This window comes from Procambarus clarkii, chromosome 13 (genome assembly GCF_040958095.1).
Source record: "Procambarus clarkii isolate CNS0578487 chromosome 13, FALCON_Pclarkii_2.0, whole genome shotgun sequence".
NCBI classification, from domain to species: Eukaryota; Metazoa; Arthropoda; class Malacostraca; order Decapoda; family Cambaridae; genus Procambarus; species Procambarus clarkii.
The window spans coordinates 13,442,217-13,463,861 of NC_091162.1; the positions used below are offsets into that span (position 1 = coordinate 13,442,217).

Sequence of the window (21,645 nt, forward strand, 5' to 3'; positions counted from 1 at the left end):
AAAAAGACTCGGGTAAATACTGGTTTAGAAATAGGGTTTATGGTTTATGAAACAGATTACCGGGTGACATAACACAAGTGGGATTGCTGGATTTTTTTAAGTGCAGGGAATATGTATATAAGGCAGCGTCTGGGATGCACTCGGACGCAGGTTCGAATCCTCATCACAGCCCTTGTGGATTTGTTGATCTATATAAGCAAATTTGGGGTGGGTGTAAATAGGAATTCCCTATTATGAGTTAATATTCCTTCTGCAGTCTCTTCTATTCTCATATTCTTAAAATTTGAAGTTCAAATTAATTATAACAAATTACATCTTTAATGGATATTTCCAGACAAGTTCATATATCTAATATTTAACTTCACATCAAAAGTGTTTAGAAACATTTAAATTTGTGTGTGATACTAATTAACAAAATCTCAATACTTATGCACAGGTGTGTGCTAAACCAAGAAACGAGTGTTAGGTCAGTAACTGAAATAAACTCACTTTGAGCCTCTTGACAAATAATTTGTTTTAAATTGCACCCTTTTAAAATGGCTGTAACACAGAACAGAGAAATATATAAAAATAAAAATTAATTAGTTTATATATATATTATATAATCCACAGCCTCTTCAAGACAGTGCCTCCTGTAGTTTTTTGGTTGAAGCACCAATAGACGCCAGCAGACATAAATACAGTACTGTAAGTTGAGAAGGTGTAATTTTTGTTTAATTTAAATGCACATAAAAACTTAAACAAAAATTACATTTCACCATAAATAAAATAATCCTGTAGTAAAGCCTCTCAATATACAAAAGCTAAATGCAGCCGTAAAAAAAAAAGGGACAAAATTACATCAACTAGTGTAATAAAGCATTGTTCAGTGTAGATAACCAAGGACATTCGATAGGTAACCAGCATCTAACTACTATTACTAGCTACAAGAAGCACCTAATGCTGCACTATTCTAGCAAGTCATTCCAATGAGTATATTAACTCACCTGCTCTCTGTGGCTTGGTTTGGTCATCCCTCTCCCTACACCACCACCTCTGCAACCCTTCCCACCCCCACCCCCACCTCCTCTTCCTCCACCTCCCCCTCCACCTCCTCCTCCACCTCCTCCTCCACCTCCTCCTCCTCCTCCTCCTCCTCCTCCAGCACCTCCACCTCCACTTCGGGATGACCAAACTTCACTTTGTCCTCGTGTGCGCACCGTACTGCAAGGTAAACAGTGTTGTTACATAAGCAGTACAAGAGAGCCACTACCTAAATTATAAAATTAATGTATGTTATGTATTGGTTACTTTTGCTGACTTTTACAACTGGAAGATAGAAAAGCAGACACTCTGATATACAGACACATACACACACAAATACCCATTATGAAGACTATAACTTTTGATCCTGAACTGTCTTCAGTTACTCGTATCTTGAGAGGTGACTTAAATTAATTGTACAGTATTATAAATATGTTCTGGCACATAATGTACAACTTCTTTTTTGGGTTTAATCAACAGAAGCCATTGCTGTTATCAGCAATTTGCATATCATTTGTTTAGACTGGATTCAAATAAACTGATAGCCTAAGCTGCCCAAATCTTCAGTATATGTTTGTTCTCACCCACTACCTCCTCACACTGAATGCTTTCCTTGTCCTATTACATTTTCCTTTGAAATCTGTTCAACTGCATGTCCTTACTTAATCTTATCTTGTCTAATCTACTTCTAGGTTTATAAGAAAGGAAGCATGATATAAACAAAGTGCTGCTATCCATAGCATATCCACAGCACTAATCAAATGTGATCAATAACTTTTTAACATGTTTTGATGAAATAAATGCATACCAACAAAGATATACAAGTGCAGACTGGGAAAATCATACAGGTGTCTGTGTTCTTTGCAGCTACACAACACTGGAGCATGGAACATTAAGAGTGCCCTTGACCAAAGCATCAATCAGTGATTTGGATTGAAGGCACATGTACTCTCCGAGATGTAATAATACAGTAGAGGCTGAATGCTGATGCATAACTGCAACCTGGAACAGGCACAAGGTCAAACTGTACCTCCTTAGTGCAATATCAATTTCAATACAATATGTAACTGCCTATGTTACAAGTTTTAAAGTGTATTTCTTAAGCATGAAAGTTGAGGGCCTTTTTTTTTAACCAGTGTTCTTATATTTTGATTTATTTATTTATAAATATAGAAGTTCTTACATTCTTGTAAAGCCACTAGCATGCATAGTGTTTCGGGCAGGTTCTTAATCCTAATTTTCCCTGGAATACGATCCACCAAATCGTTTAACAACCAGGAGCTGAGAGCTTAAGGAAATTACTTGGCTTGTATAGAGCAATTTTAGCTCAAACAATCCCACAATAAAAAGTAATGATAAATTATTTTTGCAAATATTTTCAGTTAACTTCACTATTCAACATGATTATCACATTACTAATCTGTTTAAAACTAAAAAATTAATATGCCAGTTATATACCTCAAACAATATACCTGGCAGAGGTTGAGGGAATTTTTATAAAAACCTTTCATTATCCTCTGCACCATCCTGGCCTCACGCTGAACTAACCCAACCATTTGCATCATTGTCAATCAGTTCAGCCAAGAGATGTATGCTCTATGTTGTATTAAATTGCAAATTTATTTTATTTAAAACTTCAAAGATAAGCACTCTTCCCAGACTACCATAAAAGAAATTCCAAAAGTGTTTACATTCAGCAAATTCGAAGGAATAAAAATACTGTATAGCTTTCGGAATCTTGAAACGGCTCATCCGTAAATTTTGCAAGTAAATTTTATTCAGGAAAGTACATATATAGTTGATTTACAAACATAATGTTGGATTTATAGATAAAGCTAGTACATACAACACCTAAAGCCACTAGTACGCATAGCGTTTCAGGCATTTCGGGCGGGTTTGTAAATTTTTGTAAATTTCACAAACCACGATTACCGCACCCAACGAACGCCTTCACCTCCCCCCTACCCCCCAGAGCTGCTCGCCACACTTCTTCATTCACGTTATACTTAACAAAAAAAAAATTAATAAAAATCAGCAAAAATTATATCGAGGTCTTCCGCCCTACAGCGGCGGCTCCCTCGCCGACCACACATCCTACCACACTACCACAAGGAGGAGACAAATAGCCAGCCATTTGGCCCTTTTGGCCACTAATACGTAGCTATGTACTAACTTTGATGTTGTAGTAGTAACTATATTGATGATAAATGAAGAGTGACTTTTTGACACTTTTCTTCGGCTTGTGGAAAAGATACTTTATTGCCGGGTTACAAATCGGCGCCGACTGTCACTACTTATCTCGAGGTTTACTATTAAGTTACAAAATAAATTGTAATATTCTAATTTATCTTGAAGAGTTATATAAAATTTTGCTGATTTAATCTTTAACTTAGACACAAGTCGTTATTTCATTTTCTTTTTCTGACATATTATGAGTGTTAAATATGATTCTTTTCACTTGTTTACAAAACGCTTGTTTAGGGTTCCCGGTTGGGGGGGGGGTTATCTTGAGGTTATCTTGAGGTTATCTTGAGATGATTTCGGGGCTTAGCGTTTCCGCGGCCCGGTCCTCGACCAGGCCTCCTTTTTGTTACACATCCCCAGGAAGCAGCCCGTAGCAGCTGACTAACTCCCAGGTACCTATTTACTGCTAGGTAACAGGGGCATCAGGGTGAAAGAAACTTTGCCCATTGTTTCTCGCCGGCGCCCGGGAATCGAACCCGGGACCAGAAGATCACGTGTCCAGTGTTCTGGACGCGTGATCTCAGCCATCGGCTCCCCTGGTGAAAAACTTTTTTTCCCATTTGTCTCCGCCTCCACCGGGGATCGAACCCGGAACCTCAGGACTACGAATCCGAAGAACAGTCCACTCAGCTGTCAGGCGCCCCTTGACCCTCCAGGCGGGGAAGGGAGAATTTGGGGGTGTAAGGTGGGTGGGGGGGAATGGGGTTGTTAGGAGAATGGATGGCGATGTGAAGTTTTAATATAATGATGAGGTTGAGGGGGTGAAGGAGGTGGGGATGTTGAGGGATTCATCTAAGTATTCGATGAGTCGAATACTTACTTATAGTCGATTAATTGCATAAAAGGAATGATAGACCTATTCCATTTATAATATTATCAATTTATAGCTGAAAACGTCATTAATCATGCAAAAGAGGTCTAAGGAATTTCCTTTCCTAACGGTGGGGTGGGGGGGGGGGAGGAAAATATTGATGCTCTCAAAAGCCATCTTCAAGATTAGACATAATGACCACAAAGTTGGCAACAGTCATCTGGCACCAGAGGTAAGGAAAGGTGCAAAATTGGTGCCAAAAATAAGTGCCAATTAATCATCTTCACTCCCAATATCATATACTCACTTTGCCAATCAATATCAGCCGTACATTCAGTTTTTAGACAGCTACAATTCCAATAAATAAAATAAATGGGGAAAATTAAGCAGTGATAAGTGTAAATATATATTTTAAGATGCTCTGGCAACTGTAAGATATTTGTAACAAATTTGCCGGTTGCAGATCGGGGTTGTAGGGGGTGAAGACGGTCAGTGCGGTGCTTGATGTGGTGGTGGCAGGTGGGGTTGCCAGGACATTATATATAAATACCGTACCGTACTTTACTGCCTTTAGCGTACCGTACTTTACTGCCTTTAGCGTTGAACAAAACGACAGGTAGGTACAGGAAATATCATTTGTATAATAAAATACCAGTGTTATTTAAGCGGCGTACATCCAGCAATGAAATTGTATGTAAAATATATATTAATATATATATATCCACCGAAGGTTATACCTATATATTCTCCAGAGTTGTCCATGTAAAGAGGCTTCGTCAACCGCAGGTAAGCAATCATAAAATCTGAAATTACTAGTTTCTGTGGCAAGAATGTCACGACCCATGGCCATGGGTCACTGACATGATCCATTGCACCACTGCAATGAATACAAGAATACTACAACAACAAGAATACAAGAAGACAAGAATACTACAACAACTGGGGGTAGAAATAGCCTAAGCTACTCTATTCCTTTGAGATGTATTTCTTTCTTGTCTCAATAAACGTACTTGAACTACAACAACTGGTTCCTGGGGCGGAGAATGTCACTTCTATCGGTTAAGAGTTTTGGGTCATCGACACGATTAGACCCAAGTGATGCAAGTTTCCTGTTTGAGAAAACTTATATAGAAAAAACGAGAACTATGTCACGAGAACATATGCAGAGCTTTGCAATTGTTATAGCATTGATACATAGAAACACAAGAGGACCATTGATCTACACTGACTCAAAAGCCTCATTACAGATTTTAAAGAATATAGGACCAATTGTCCAAATCAAGAGAGCGTTGATAATGTTAACTAATTAGAAGACGTTCTTGCGATTTTTGTCTCACGTTGATATCTGTGACAACGAACGAACTGGCTGGCTGCTCGCGACGCTGAAGAAGACCATATTGAATATACCATACCATGGCATAGAAGGTACAGTGTCTATGGCCTATGACCTTTGCAGGTCGGGGTTCAATCCCCGACCTGCAAAGTGGTTGGGCATCATTCCTTCCCTCCCTCCTATCCCAAATCCTAATTCTGATCCCTTCCAAGTGCTATATAGTTGTAATAACTTGGTGCTTCCGCCTGATGTATATGGCCATTGATGAATATATGAATATCTATGGCCATTGATGAATAGATGAACCCATATCTTGACGGTGCCTAAAGCCTCGGCAAGTCTTAATCCGGCCCTGATCATACCCAAGACTTCTACAAATTGGAAGTCTTGTATTAATCACTAATTAAACTGGAAACATTTGTGTTTACCACACTTCTAGTTAAAGCGATGATCCACCATACACGTAGCTAAAACGATCACCAGTTTCAATAAAGCTACAAAGCTAAACATCAGAAGCTCATCGGTTGTTGACAGATGTGAAATGTCAATTAAAATACCAATTCAAATTTTAAAGATAGCTCCAGGCTTGGGAGGACGTCTAGTAGTGTAAAAATGACTGGTGGAACGATTGGGGACACGAGGCTTTAACACTCGATTGGGGACACGAGGCTTTAACACTCCATTGGGGACACGAGGCTTTAACACTGTTGACACTGTTTAATACTCGGTTGAGAGGCAGGGACCAAAGAGCCAGAGCTCAACTAGGTGAGTATACTGTGGTGGGGGATAGCTTTTATATAGCCTATCGGAGAATACCCAAAAAGCTGACTATTTATTTAAAACATTCCAAGCCTCAAGTTATTAGGTTCGACGAATAGTTTAGCAGGTACTGGATATACTTTTGACAGGTGTTATGACAGCTGGCGGGGCAGTGATGCCAACTTGGCAAATAACATTTATCAACTTGACACATGTGTTAAGCTGGCAGTATATCTATCTGTAAGAGAATGTCTGCTTGTTGCCACCAGACCACACGCTAGAAAGTGAAGGGACGACGACGTTTCGGTCCGTCCTGGATCATTCTCAAGTTGGCAGTCTACTTGAGAATGGTCCAGGACGGACCGAAACGTCGTCGTCCCTTCACTTTCTAGTGTGTGGTCTGGTCAACATACTTCAGCCACGTTATTGTGACTCATCGCCTGCGAATGTCTGCCTGTTTGTTCAGGGTTAGAGAAAAGACGCTAGGGGCTTGTTTCATTCAACTTTTGCAGGGTGACTGTTGTGGTGTGGGGGAGCCTGTGTTGGACCAACATTTCTTCCATAAGAAGGTGAGCGGCTCCTATGGCGAGACCTTGAAATCGATGAAGATGAAAAGTGGCGATTTGAGTCATTTAGACTTTTTCACGTGAACTTATATAAGTTTTATCATCTACCATATGCACTACAATTCACATTACATAGTAACATAATTCAAAGCATCAAAAACACCAACACATTTGAAGTGATTGGGCCACTATCTTTTTTTTTCCATCCAATTCTTTGTCTTATATCTTTAGCCTTACTAAAACTTTCCTGAATTCTCCCTTCTATTTTCTTTTGATTTGTCTTACAAGTTTTAGTCATCCAAACATAACAAAAAAAATACTCTTAAACAAAAGCATATAGTTAACCGCATAGGTCTAGTGGGCCATACGAGGCAGCTCCTATTTATGTCCACCCAAACTCATCCATTATCATGATACTCTGCCTTTTTGATACTAAGAACATAAGAACATAAGAACAAAGGTAACTGCAGAAGGCCTATTGGCCCATACGAGGCAGCTCCTATTCTATAACCACCCAATCCCACTCATATACTTGTCCAACCCGCGCTTGAAACAATCGAGGGACCCCACCTCCACCACGTTACGCGGCAATTGGTTCCACAAATCTACAACCCTGTTACTGAACCAGTATTTACCCAAGTCTTTCCTAAATCTAAACTTATCCAATTTATACCCATTGTTTCGTGTTCTGTCCTGTGTTGATACTTTTAATACCCTATTAATATCCCCCTTGTTATGTCCATTCACCCACTTGTAAACCTCTATCATGTCGCCCCTAACTCTTCGCCTTTCCAGTGAATGCAACTTAAGCTTTGTTAATCTTTCTTCATATGAAAGATTTCTAATTTGGGGAATTAACTTAGTCATCCTACGCTGGACACGTTCAAGTGAATTTATATCCATTCTATAATATGGCGACCAAAACTGAACTGCATAATCTAAATGGGGCCTAACTAGAGCAAGATATAGCTTGAGAACCACACCAGGTGTCTTGTTACTAACGCTGCGATTAATAAATCCAAGTGTCCGATTTGCCTTATTACGAACATTTATGCATTGATCCTTTTGTTTTAAATTCTTACTAATCATAACTCCCAGATCCCTTTCGCAATCCGACTTCGCAATCACAACACCATCTAGCTCGTATCTTGTAACTCTATCATCATTACCTAACCTCAGAACTTTACATTTATCAGCATTAAACTGCATCTGCCAATCCTTTGACCATTTCAAAACCCTATCTAGATCAACTTGAAGTGATAGTGAGTCCTCCTCCGAATTAATTTCCCTACCGATTTTCGTATCATCGGCAAATTTGCAAATGTTGCTACTCAAACCTGAATCTAAATCATTTATATATATTATAAACAACAGAGGTCCCAGGACAGAGCCTTGAGGCACTCCACTTACAACATTTTCCCACTCTGACTTGATTCCATTTATACTAACTCTCTGTTTCCTTTGGTATAGCCATGCCCTAATCCAGCTTAATATAGCACCCCCAATACCATGAGACCCTATTTTTTTAATCAGTCTTTCATGTGGCACTGTATCAAAAGCTTTGCTAAAGTCAAGGTATACAACATCGCAATCCTTACCACTATCAACTGCCTCAACAATGCTAGAATAAAAAGATAACAAATTTGTTAAACATGAACGGCCATTTATAAAACCATGTTGCGACTCAATTATTAATTTATGTTTTTCAATACTCTTTCGTGACGCACAATATCGAAAGCTTTGATAAAGTAAAGATATACAAAAGCCGCAATCTTTTCCGCTATCAGCTGCCGCGGACGTGCAAATGATGAGCCAGACTCCTTTAAGTAACTAGTACTGTGTCTGTACTTTCTCACCTGGGAGACGTAAGCTTAGAGCAGGGATCAGCATTCCGAGAGCCGAGGCAGGGTACTGTGAGACTATTCAGTCCCATCCCAAATCCTTAGCCTGACCCCTTCCCAGTGCTATATTGTCATAATGGCATGGCGCTTCCCCCCCCCCCCCCCCCCTGAGAGATCCCATCCCTTCCCTTGGTTAGTTAGTGTACATTTCATTTTTGGAATCACATTTATGGTGAGGTACAATTAACAATGATTTGTAAAGGCTTTACCGTGGCGTAAACCTACCGGTGGTCACTGTGTTCACAGTGCGAGGAATCAACCATTCTCTTAACTCGCCACTCCGTAAAAAATACAATTGTTTTGCCTAACCGGAAACGTACGAAGCCAAGCAAGCCTCCTAATCTATCGAGGCCGATGTTGGTCGATTCTGTTAAAAATGGGTTAAAAATGAATAAAAATGTATTAGGTGAGAGGCCGGGTTCTGTGCATTCACTCTGAAAACACAGCTAAAAAACTTAAATAGGTCCGTAGTCGCCATGTTGAATTCAGCTTGCGCCTGCGCAGTGAGAGATCACCACCGTGAAAATAGCCACAGCGAGTAGCAAATAATAATGTCAGCCACCCAAACGAGCTAGTTACAGCCGCGCATCAACCCGTCCTTGCCCATAGTACACCGCATTTTGATGTCAAAATCCCCCAACGGACAAATAAGTACTATAAATGATAGCGGCTGGCAAACATGCGCGGTCGAGGGGGTTAGGTTCGATTAGGTTTGATTGTTTTAGTACATCATTTTCTGTCCGTTGAGGCAACTGGAGAGGCCGGGGTGGACCGTCGCACAAAGATACAGGTCAGAGCAGCATGCGGCACCAGTCCTCAGACGCCTGAGTCACTCTAAAACACGCGGCCAGTTTCTCAAGCCTGGATCTACGCCAGGATCATCACACTGAAATATACTCTCCCCATGTTTACTTCCTTGCTTTGTCTACACAGTCAACTCGGTCTGACTATCATTGTAATTAGTAATGTACAAGTTGTAAAACTTGTTCATTGTAAAGTCGCGAGGGTTATCAACTTCTTACTCACTATTACAAGTTGAAATTTAAATTGAAATAAGTTTATTGGGGTAAAATACACACAAAGGGATGAGGTAGCTATTTTCACCCCGTTCAGTACATCGTGTTAATACATACATAGACACACATCACAAACAATAAACGTATTACCGAACATTCTGAGAGATAAACATATATATTTACTCCTTTACACAAGTAACTACTACAAGTGGTTATGCGGGAGCCACTACTCTGTCTTATGATTATTTTCCAGGCGTAGCGTAGGTCTAATTGAAAGCGTAGCCTAGGTCTAATTGAAGCTGTCGTTGCGTCGACAGGAAAATTTCGGTACATTTCCTTTCACCTGATGTTTCTCCTCACCTAGCTGTAAATAGGTACCTAGGAGTGACGCAACTCTTGTTATGAATGAGTTTGGGTGGCGATAAATAGGAGCTGCCTTGTAGGGGCTAATAGGCCTTCGATTAGCTTAGCAAGCCGGTGAGAAAAATCACTGATTCTTTCAAGGCTGCTGAGGACAGCTGGAAAAACAATGTGTTCTTCCCCATGAACCAGATATACGAGTTATAAAACCACACACCCGACCAGCTATAAGGTCTTAAGACAACGCAGAATAAGTTCCTGCAAATCACTACACCAGTATGACTACGCCATGTGCTTACGGCGGTGTTTCCTTGTTGAAGCATAGTTGGCATCAGATAGTGAAGCCCATCAACTACATTTCAACAACGGTCCCAAGTTGCAGCTTCCCCCCCCCCCCCCCCGGGCGACCGACAGTGATGCAGCGCTAAATCAACGTTGATCTTAAGTTGTTTTGACGTTACTCGAGCATATTTTGCCCTCTGGGTTACGTTTGTGTCAGCGCCGGAAACGCTACGTCTTTTCAACGTCACATTTTGGTTAGTTTAACTTTACGAAATTATGTATATAGGCTGTATATTATGTATATAGGTATATATCTAATAAATATTATACAGTTAAATGATGTAGAGGGTACTAACGGTTATCCGATATTGGAACAATGTTACGGAAGCCTAGTTTACTTACCGAGTCACATGCTAATTCTTTTCGCGTATCCATGATAAGTTTAAGCCAGACGGTGCAAAAAATATATAATAAAATACATAACAGCTAAATTATATAATCACTGAACTCTTCCTTGAAAAAAATAACAATATTTTGTATACATTTTTTTGTAGATATATAAATAAATTAACGAATCAATGTATCGGTTGTGAATAAGACTAGGCTGTGTTTATGTAACTAGCGTCAAAAAATATTATTTGCTTAGCTAAACGAACTAGAGGGCTCAGTTCCTGAACCGATTATGTGCCTCTGTAATCCTTTACACCCCTATACCCACGGGATGGGGTGTGGGGTGTAAAGGATGCCTCTGTAATCCACCCCATACCCACAGGATGAGGTATGGGGTATAAAGGATGCCTCTGTAATCCACCCCATACCCACGGGATGGGGATATGGGGTGTAAAGGATGCCTCTGTAATCCACCCCATACCCACGGGATGGGGTATGGGGTGTAAAGGATGCCTCTGTAATCCACCCCATACCCACGGGATGGGGTATGGGGTGTAAAGGATGCCTCTGTAATCCACCCCATACCCACGGGATGGGGTATGGGGTATAAAGGATGCCTCTGTAATCCACCCCATACCCACGGGATGGGGGGTATGGGGTGTAAAGGATGCCTCTGTAATCCACCCCATACCCACGGGATGGGGTATGGGGTGCACAATAAAGAAAGAAACTGAAATTGACTGTGTTTCAGGATGTGGGGCTCTGGTGGCTATGTTCCCCCTGGAAGGACGCGGGGCCTGGCCAGCGACGCCTCGCGACCACTCACGGCCGGTCTGGGACGCGACTTCGATGACCTCCAAGCATCTTTCTCCTCTCTCAACCCTCTTCAGCGCTCGTCTAAGGTGTATATTGTCATTATTTTTAATTCAAATTTTTGCCCCGAGGGGCGAGTTTATTGGGGAAGCGCCACTCATCCTGTGAGTGGACACACCGCCATAGTGACAGTATTGGGCAACGCCACTCATCCTGTGAGTGGGCACACCGCCATAGTGACAGTATTGGGCAACGCCACTCATCCTGTGAGTGGACACACCGCCATAGTGACAGTATTGGGGCAGCGCCACTCATCCTGTGAGTGAACACTCCGCCATAGTGACAGTATTGGACAGCGCCACTCATCCTGTGAGTGGATACACCGCTATAGTGACAGTATTGGGCAGCGTCACTCATCCTGTGAGTGGACACACCGCCATAGCAGCATGTACAACACTCCCCAATAGGAAGAAAACCCGCTGGGTTGTTCATCCTGTGATTATCATTATTGTTAGTGCTCGTATTATTAAGTCATCAGTAAGGTTAAGTGCCTCGTATGTATGACCATATAGCACTAGTGTCAGGAACGCATGTATTAGTGAGAACATTTCTGAGGTTATGCGGTCATGGGATCGAACTAATGTATTTTTTGTAAGATCGTTGTATTACTATCGTTATGAACAGTGAATAGATTGTCATATTTGATGTTTCTGTTTGCTAAACATATATTTTGAAAGGTCTCAGTATTAGATCCTGTACACTAGTGTATGTTTTCAACTCGCAATCGAGGAGACCAGGTTCGATTTCCTGCTGTGACAGAAACGGATGAAACCTAATGCACTTGTTCATCTAGCAGTAAATATGTACCAGAAAGTTAAGCAGCAGTTGTAGGTTATTATATCTTGGGGGGCAGCTCGGGCCAGGCTGGGGGACCTAGATAAACGCTCCCTGTCCCCGACAATGGGAATTATGTCCCCACAGGCTTATGGAAGCTTACCTGGGGTCAGATTCACGAAGCAGTTACGCAAGCACTTACGAACCTGTACATCTTTTCTCAATCTTTGGCGGCTTTGTTTACAGTTATTAAACAGATAATGAGCTCCGAAGCACCAGGAGGCTGTTTATAACAATAACAACAGTTAATTGGGATGATTTCATGCTTGTAAACTGTTTAATAAATGTAACCAAAGTCGTCAAAGACTGAGGAAAGATGTACACGTTCGTAAGTGCTTGCGTAACTGCTAAGTGAATCTGGCCCCCTCACACTGGGCACAATTTTGCAACCAAATAAGGCATATATATAGCTACCTGTCTCTGTAAGAGGTTGTGAATTAAGACCATTAAATGAATAACTTTCCTTAATGGGAATATATCCACATTAAAACATATATGGATGATTCACAAAATACATATAAATATAATATGCAGGATATCACAATTAAGAGGAACTTGAGAAAAGTGTCAATATACATAACACTATGTAAGGAGCTGGTTTTAATACCGATACTAAGAAAATAGAAGTATAGAAAGTTTACTTCATAATTTTTAAATATAAACATGATGACATGTGAATAATTAAAAAAAAAAAAAAAAAAAAAATATATATATATATATATATATATATATATATATATATATATATATATATATATATATATATATATATATATATATATATATATATATATGTCGTACCTAGTAGCCAGAACGCACTTCTCTGCCTACTATGCAAGGCCCGATTTGCCTAATAAGCCAAGTTTTCATGAATTAATTGTTTTTCGATTACCTAACCTACCTAACCTAACCTAACTTTTTCGGCTACCTAACCTAACCTAACCTATAAAGATAGGTTAGGTTAGGTTAGGTAGGGTTGGTTAGGTTCGGTCATATATCTACGTTCATTTTAACTCCAATAAAAAAAATTTACCTCATACATAATGAAATGGGTAGCTTTATCATTTCATAAGAAAAAAATTAGAGAAAATATATTAATTCAGGAAAACTTGGCTTATTAGGCAAATCGGGGCTTGCATAGTAGGCCGAGAAGTGCATTCTGGCTACTAGGTACGACATATATATATATATATATATATATATATATATATATATATATATATATCATTTAACTCACAATCGAGGCCAGCTAGGTCTCGATTATCATTTAATTGTGTAATAAATTATATAATAACTTATATAATTATATAATCATTTAATTATATAATTATCATTTTAATTATATAATAACATGAAGAATATACAGCATCAGTCATAATAATTTACACAGGAACACAGCCAGAGTGCATTACTGATCTGATCATTGATACATCACGTTTATATGATTTCTTTATGCATAGTTTACATAAATACGAACTACATATTGTTATTACTCAACCTCTCGCAAACAGGTAACAATTATATGCTAATATATTGATTGAGGTCTAGCTTGTTCTGCTAATGCTGAAGATACGGGACAGCATGTTCTCACAAAGTCGTTGCAGCATAGTGACTGCATAGTGCAGCATAAAGTCAGCATTTATATACCACTGTTCCCATTAGCGAAGACTCCAGTGAGCTAGGAAGGGGGGGGGGTTAAGTCATTATTTAGGAATTTGGCCCAGGCCAAGCAGATGCAGTAGCGTTGCCTTAAGTCATACATATAACTATCATAGTGTTAGAATGAGGCGAATGATAATTTCAATACAAATATTAACGGGAAAGAAAATGGGGGAGGGGTATATAGCTCCCAGAGAACAGAAACGTAGACGCGCAAACCGCACCAGCCAGCCAACTATAGGTTGAAGGTCGCACTGAATAAACTACCAATGTAGTTCCTCCCACTCACCTCTACCCTTAACCCCAACAACCCCTACATCCACCCCTACCCCAAGACCTCCCCAATAATTCCTACCTCTATCCCAGCTTCAACCCCAACAACCTCCACAACCCCCCCCCCCCCCGACCCTAACTTACGAAGTTGGGAGCTCGCATCTCGCAGAGGTATTTACTCACATCTTATGGGTCCTTGCGGCTGAGTAGACAGCGCTCTGGGGTGGTAGTCCTAAGGACCCGGGTTTCGATTCCCGGCCGATGCGGAAACAAATGGGCTTCTTTCACCCTGATGCCCCCCTGTTCACCTAGCAGTAAATAGGTACCTGGGAGTTAGGCAGCTGCCACAGGCTGCTGCTTGGGGATGTGTGCGCGCGCGTGAATTAGAAATATATGTAGTAGATAAGATACAGAACAAAATAGATTGGTTAGAAAGGCGGCGTTCAAGAGCTAATAGCTCGATTCTACAAGTAATAGTAAATACATACACACAGGGCATTATCAAGGGGAAAGTGCCAAGCCACTACGACTATATAGCAATACATACACACACGTAATTAATTAAGAAGCATCTGAGCCGGCTGACTCCCATATAAAGTTTTAACCCCGCACTCTCATCATAACCGTGAAGGCTCTGACTCCCAGAATATGCGAGAGCGTCGTCAGCTCCCGCCCTCGAACACCCAAACACGGGTGAAAATTCACCCTCACAGGTAAAAAATGTTCTATATTCGTCGTCCGCCATGAGCGCACCGAAGGCTATAAACAGGAGTCGAGGCGCATGTCAACACACACACACACTCACACAGTCACTTTACCTTCCTATCATGGTGGTGGTTCTTCCTGTGAGCACCACAAGGTTCCGGGCCCAGTTGTTCGCAAATTAATAGCTTCCTCTTGTATATTCTCTATTATACTGAGGTAAAAAGCATAGGGTATGTAGCTTAGTTCCGAGCTAGATATATCCATTGCTAGAGTTTTTCATCGCTAGGATACCATTCCAAGACAAATTTGAAATTATATGAATGTTATAGGCCTACTGAACACACACAATTATATATTTGGGCAGCAGGCGTTCCTTTACGTATATTATTTGGGTAAATATTACCGCATTGTTGATCTTGATATATATACTCCTACGGGCTCACCACAGCCCATGCTACTTTGAACTTTTTGTTCCAAGTAGCGAATCTTAAACAACATCTTGATCTTATAGTATAAACTTTCCATGCTTCTCTTTTCTTACTTCTGGGGGTTAAGAAGAGCAATAAAATTGCCGAAATTGACGGTCAGGAAACTCTAGTGATTATTGAGGGGTTTATTTTATACAAATAATCATGTATACAATACACCCTTGAATAATAACTAGTTTCTTTACTACACTTTTCGGTAACTTGATTGCTCTTCTAATGCCCAGAGTTAAGAAAATAGTTAGAAACATAAAAAGCTTATACTATAAGATCAACAAAGCCAGCAATGCGGTCATATTTAACAAAATAATATATATATATATATATATATATATATATATATATATATATATATATATATATATATATATATATATATATATATATATATATATATATATAGGCCGTCTCCTCGTATCTAGAATAAACTTTATTTTGCCTGTATATTTCAAAAGATGTTTATAGAGTACATGTTACTTACAGCAAGATTAACTATTTGCCCCTGGTTGTGACTATGGTCAGTTCGTGCTTGTGTTAGAAGAGATAATTGCCTGCATGAAAGTGGAATGACGGATCGCATCTGGACGTATTTTACTAATTTATTAAAACGTCTTCCTAAAGGATGAAGACGCTGCCAAAGTTACCAATAAATAACTAAGAAAAGAAAAGAAAAATAACGGCTCACAAATATATATACGTTTTCTATGAACCTAACTCGATACTACCGTTGGTGGGTTGATTGGGTTCGTAGGCTTCTGGTTAGGTTAGAAGGTTGGGTTTTTATACGGATTGGGAAAAAAACGGGATGTAGATTAGCGACACGACCAAAAACTCACATATCGTTGGTCACATTTTGTTACAAGGTGACGTATAAGGCCCCTGAGCTACAGAAACTCCTGTCTGGTGTCTTGATTCGTGTATATCCAAACAGTAAATACACTAAATCGTACATATGGGACGTATTGCTGTGATCGTCTAATTTGCAATATTTAACCTGAAGACATATGTTGGCATTGTTATTTTTGTCCGGGCTCCGTTCCCAGCTTAAGAATATATACATACCAGAGGGAACATGGGGTGTTTTGGTGAGGCTAGTCTTGACGTAGGCTAGAAGCCTATCATGTACAATTTAGGTAGAGGCCCGTAGGCGCTGTAGTGTTTGGGTTTGTGAAGTCTGTTTGAAATCTGCCAGGCCCATAGGGTGCTGGGCAGATGTGGCAGAAACCCACAGGGTTATTCACATACAGTGTATGTGAATAACCATAATTGTGAAAGCAGTGAAGTGTTTTATTAAATTATTTAAAACGAGCATGGCGCCTCATGCCAACATATCCACAGTTCTTGGGCCAGATAAACTTTTATTTTGTGGAGTCTCCACTACCCGAGGCTGCGATGTCTGCTATTGTCCTGAACATGTATGTCCACTCACACTCTGGTATGTATATACTCTCAGGCTCAGAGGTGGCTGTTGGACACCGTCTCTTCACAGACATATTCCAAAACATGAATTTACAGGCTGATTCAGTCAGGAACAATGCTTAAAATCTAATTAAAAATCTGATGTAGAAAGTAAATTATTTGTTCTATAATTGTTCAAGTGTCATGAATGATAAATTTATAGGCATAAAATGTTGTACAACATCGTCATAACTATCTATAGAAGACTGTACCAGTATTGTACCTGTATATTTTATTTATTTATTTATATATATACAAGAAGGTACATTGGGATTGTGAGGATACATAGGATAGTAATTACAATCTTGTAAAGCCACTAGTACGCGCAGCGTTTTGAGTGATTGACTTTAAAATTCTATTTTGCTTTACTAAATGTTAAGGCTGCATAAAGACCACTACTACATTTCAGGTCCCATGAATAGATGAATGAATGCAGAATAAATAATTGAAGAAGTAGCTAAGAGGGTCAACCTCAAACAATATATATATATATATATATATATATATATATATATATATATATATATATATATATATATATATATATAATTCTTTCTACTCAGCTAACTGCTCCTAACGATTCTACAGTTTTAATACAAATTTATTACAGATTAACAAGAAAGGTGAACTCGCTTAACATAAACCAGCTAACTTAAGAATGACTAAAGGCGAAGCTGACACAAGGTTAACGGAGTAACAGCTTACAATTAACATATTTACCCCCCAAGAGAAAGGAAGTGCAGCTGGCCCAACTCGTTCACCAATAACTGCTACTAACGCCCACCAGAGACCATCCAAAAATGGCCTAATTGCCTTTACTACAAGATGCTCTCAGATCAAGACCTCGTGAACATGTTTAATGTACTATGAGTTGAATCATCGACAAGTGAGAAGGTCGGTGTGTGTGAGGCATTACGGGACATTCAGTTGCTTCCTGGCGCCCGCTTGGCGCGTAACACTCTCTTCGCCAGCTCTTAACCTGCTAAGCGCCCTCCTCTTCCCCCCTCTAAAGTATTAGGTTTTCTTAAACTTAGAGCAATACTGTAGAATAATTATAATATAGCAGTAAGTGTAGGTGGAGTGGAGTGAACGTCACGCTAACGTAGTAAGCCTTTACATTATGCTCACGATCTGAAGTTTTCTCACTCTTCTTTTGCAAGCATAGAGCTTTAATGACTTTTCGATACAATATATTCAGTATATTAAACAAATTTGCTTTGTCTCTGTATTTGAAAATGACTGGGGGTTTTCGTTATTATTATCAAACAGGAAACTGTGAGCGTCAGCTAATCTGAGCTATACTTTATGCCTGTCTGCATGCCCGGCTCAGTGGCTTACGATAGATCAGATATGACTGGCGAAGGTTGCGTGACGTTCTTAGCTCCCCCACCAACACAAACATTCATCCTCCACCTCCCATCTTTCCCCCCCACTACAACACCTGACGTGCTCGCGTTGCAGGTGAGGTCGTCCTACCAGCGCCTGTCCCGCCAGGAGTCATCCGACGACGACGACCTGCTGCAGAGGTGGTCCCGCCCAGGCAGGACGACTGTTGGTGCTGGCCTCTCAGGAGGCGACTCCATACTCTCCTCCAGGATAAACACCGGTGACACCCTGGCGGGTCTCAGGGGATCTTACACTACACGAAACGTAACATCGTCGAGATTTGACAATTCAGATAATTTGTCGAGATTTGATACTTCAAGAAATGCCTCCGTGCCATCAAGAGGTGATGCATCATCGTATGTGGCATCACTGCTAGGTGATTCTTCTAGATACAACGCGACGACACCAAGAACTGACTCATCGAAGTACTTCTCATCTCTCTTGGAAACAGATTTTTCTAAAAACAAGACGACGCCGCCAAGATCCGAGACATCGAAGTACTACTCATCTCTCTTGGAAACAGATTTTTCAAAAAACAAGACGACGCCGCCAAGATCTGAGACATCGAAGTACTTCTCATCTCTGCTGGAAACAGATCTTCCGAAAAACAAGTCGACAACACCAAGAACTGACACATCTGAATACTTATCAAATCGGTTAGGAACCAATTCAACGAGAAACACTGAATCATCGCTGAGAACTGAAACATCGAAGTATTCATCATCTGTATCAGGACTTGACACTCCTAGAGGCGAGGGAACCTCGACAAGATCTTATACATCAAGGAACGTGGAACGACTGTCAAAAACTGACGTTGCAAAGTACACGTCTGCAGTGTCACCGGATAATCTATCAGAAAATGCAAGCGGAAACTCGGCACCACTGTCAGGGGCTGATGAGATAGGAAACGTGACAACATTGTCATCAACTGAAACTTCAGAAAACGTGACAACATTGCCATCAACTGAAACTTCAGAAAACGTGACAACACTTTCAGAACCTGATACTACAGAAAACGTGGCGCCACTGTCCGTAACCAGTCCTTCAGAGCATGAAACAACAACCTTAGAAGCCTATGACACCTTAAATCTGGCAATAGGGTCAGGAACGGATACTTTAACAAATTTGGCAACACCCTCAACTGATACTTTAGGATGTATGTCAACAGTGCCAAGCAGTGGCACTTCGGCAAACATGGCAACACTATTGGAAGGTGACAACACAAGACACGCGAGGACGCCTCCCAAGGAAAACAAGACACTAGAAATGACCTCACCGGTGGAAGCAGAAAATTCTCAAGACATGGCAACACCGTCGAGGGCTGACATTAGACAAGATATGTCAGAACGGCAAATTGATGATTCAACACTAGAAGTGACATCATCTCAAAGGGCTGACACAATGCACGCTGTGGCATCACCAGAGAGGGCTGACACCATTAGAGACATGGTTACATCGACTGGAGCTGACGCTATGCAAGATGTGGCAACACCAGAAAGGGCTGACACTATACAAGACACTGCAGCACCAATGGTAGCTGACATTGCACGTGATTTGGAAGATCCTGACACAACACACATAATACCGTCACCTCTGAAGGCTGACATATCACAAGAGGTATCAACGCCACTCAGAACTGATACAACACTTGACGCTGTAACACCACTGCTTGCTGACACTACACTAGACACGACAACACCACTGCTTACTGACACTACACTAGACACGACAACACCACTGCTTACTGACACAATACGAGACACGACAACACCACTGCTTACTGACACAATACGAGACACGACAACACCACTGCTTACTGACACAATACGAGACACGACAACACCACTGCTTACTGACACAATACGAGACACGACAACACCACTGCTTACTGACACCCTTCGAGACACGACAACACCACTGCTTACTGACACCCTACGAGACACGACAACACCACTGCTTACTGACACCCTACGATGCACGACAACACCACTGCTTACTGACACCCTTCGAGACACGACAACACCACTGCTTGCTGACACCCTACGAGACACGACAACACCACTGCTTACTGACACCCTTCGAGACACGACAACACCACTGCTTGCTGACACCCTACGAGACACGACAACACCACTGCTTGCTGACACCCTACGAGGCACAACACCACTGCTTACTGACACCCTACGAGGCACGACAACACCACTGCTTACTGACACCCTACGAGGCACGACAACACCACTGCTTACTGACACTGCACGAGACACGACAACACCAACGAGCAACGACAGTTCGCGGGGAGCATCGCTACTGAGGAGCCGGGAGGTGGTGGCCGACGTACGGGAGCTGACGCCTCTCTACGAGCGCATAAGAAGACGCAAGGTGTGACTCGTTACCTCACACTGGTCGCTGGTGAATGATATCTTGGCCAGGAATGAATGATAACCATGACCAGGAACCCATTCTCCTAAAAGAAAAACAGTATTTCAACTATTTGGTCGAGTGTACCCATGTATACTGTTGGACTTCAACAATAATTCACGTTTAATATTATTAATTTTGTAGTAAAAAAAACAGCAAAGCTAAAAACCAAACTTAAACATTACTAGTATAACATCTATTTTAATAGGCCTAAGATAGCTTATTAGGCCTAGGATTGCTTGGGCAGGTTAGGTGTTTTAGTTAAATGTACAATTTTCTAGAATGCCATTTGGGCTAATTCAGCTATACTAAATGTGACTTTTTGAGAGTCCAATGGTGCATATTGGACCGCCTGACTAAATAGTTGGTATAAATGCTGTTTTTTTGTTGAGGGGATGGATTAGATTTATTATGCTCTCCATTCAAATTCAATGTGCTAAGTTGGTGAGTTTCGACTAGTTATAATATCAACAGGTAGCGGGAAAACTAGACAGATATATATATCTATGGAAATTTAAGGAAATTCCTGTTTCAATTCTTCCTCCGTGGTCTGACAGTCACAATTTTCATCACGTGTTAATTTTCGTGATTTACACACACATATATATCTATATCTATAATGGAAGAGTAGGCCAATACACCAAGATGCTTTGCAAGGAAATAAGGAAACAGCGACCATTGGTATTATCCCAAAATATTTTGTCAGGATATAAGGACGTAATAATTGAGAGGCCTGTTCAAGAAATCAGGTTCCTTTGCCCAGTTTTTTTTTATATATATAAATATTAGGCTTCTCCCCCCGCCCTGGCTCTTCAATAAGGTGAGCATCTAGTGTAACAAGCACATAATTATCTACAAATTTACAAACA

General features: G+C 40.7%; 2 protein-coding genes across 4 annotated transcripts in view; one reads left to right on the forward strand and one right to left on the reverse strand.

The window, feature by feature from the left end:
- The window catches only part of Sgf11 (SAGA associated factor 11kDa), a 76,059-nt gene that overhangs the window by 10,968 nt on the left and 43,446 nt on the right, over nt 1–21,645 (reverse strand). The window contains exon 1 of one of the 3 annotated variants that reach the window (XM_069323658.1): nt 3,197–3,331. The exons of 1 other annotated variant lie outside the window; for it this stretch is intronic. Coding sequence is in view for 1 of the 2 variants with exons in the window: in XM_045740622.2 (XP_045596578.1) it covers nt 987–1,013 (27 nt within the window). In the remaining variant the exon portion in view is untranslated. Of the gene's footprint in view, nt 1–986; nt 1,029–3,196; nt 3,332–21,645 lie in introns of those variants that run through there. One more of the 3 variants, XM_045740622.2, reaches the window with a different exon arrangement.
- Nucleotides 4,576–21,645, forward strand: part of LOC123757171 (uncharacterized) — a 30,269-nt gene continuing 13,199 nt past the window's right edge. Inside the window, exons 1-3 of the mRNA XM_045740621.2 lie at nt 4,576–4,694; nt 11,437–11,587; nt 18,434–20,737. Of these exons, the coding sequence (XP_045596577.2) occupies nt 11,438–11,587; nt 18,434–20,737 (2,454 nt within the window). The 5' untranslated portion in view covers nt 4,576–4,694; nt 11,437. The remainder of the gene's footprint in view (nt 4,695–11,436; nt 11,588–18,433; nt 20,738–21,645) is intronic.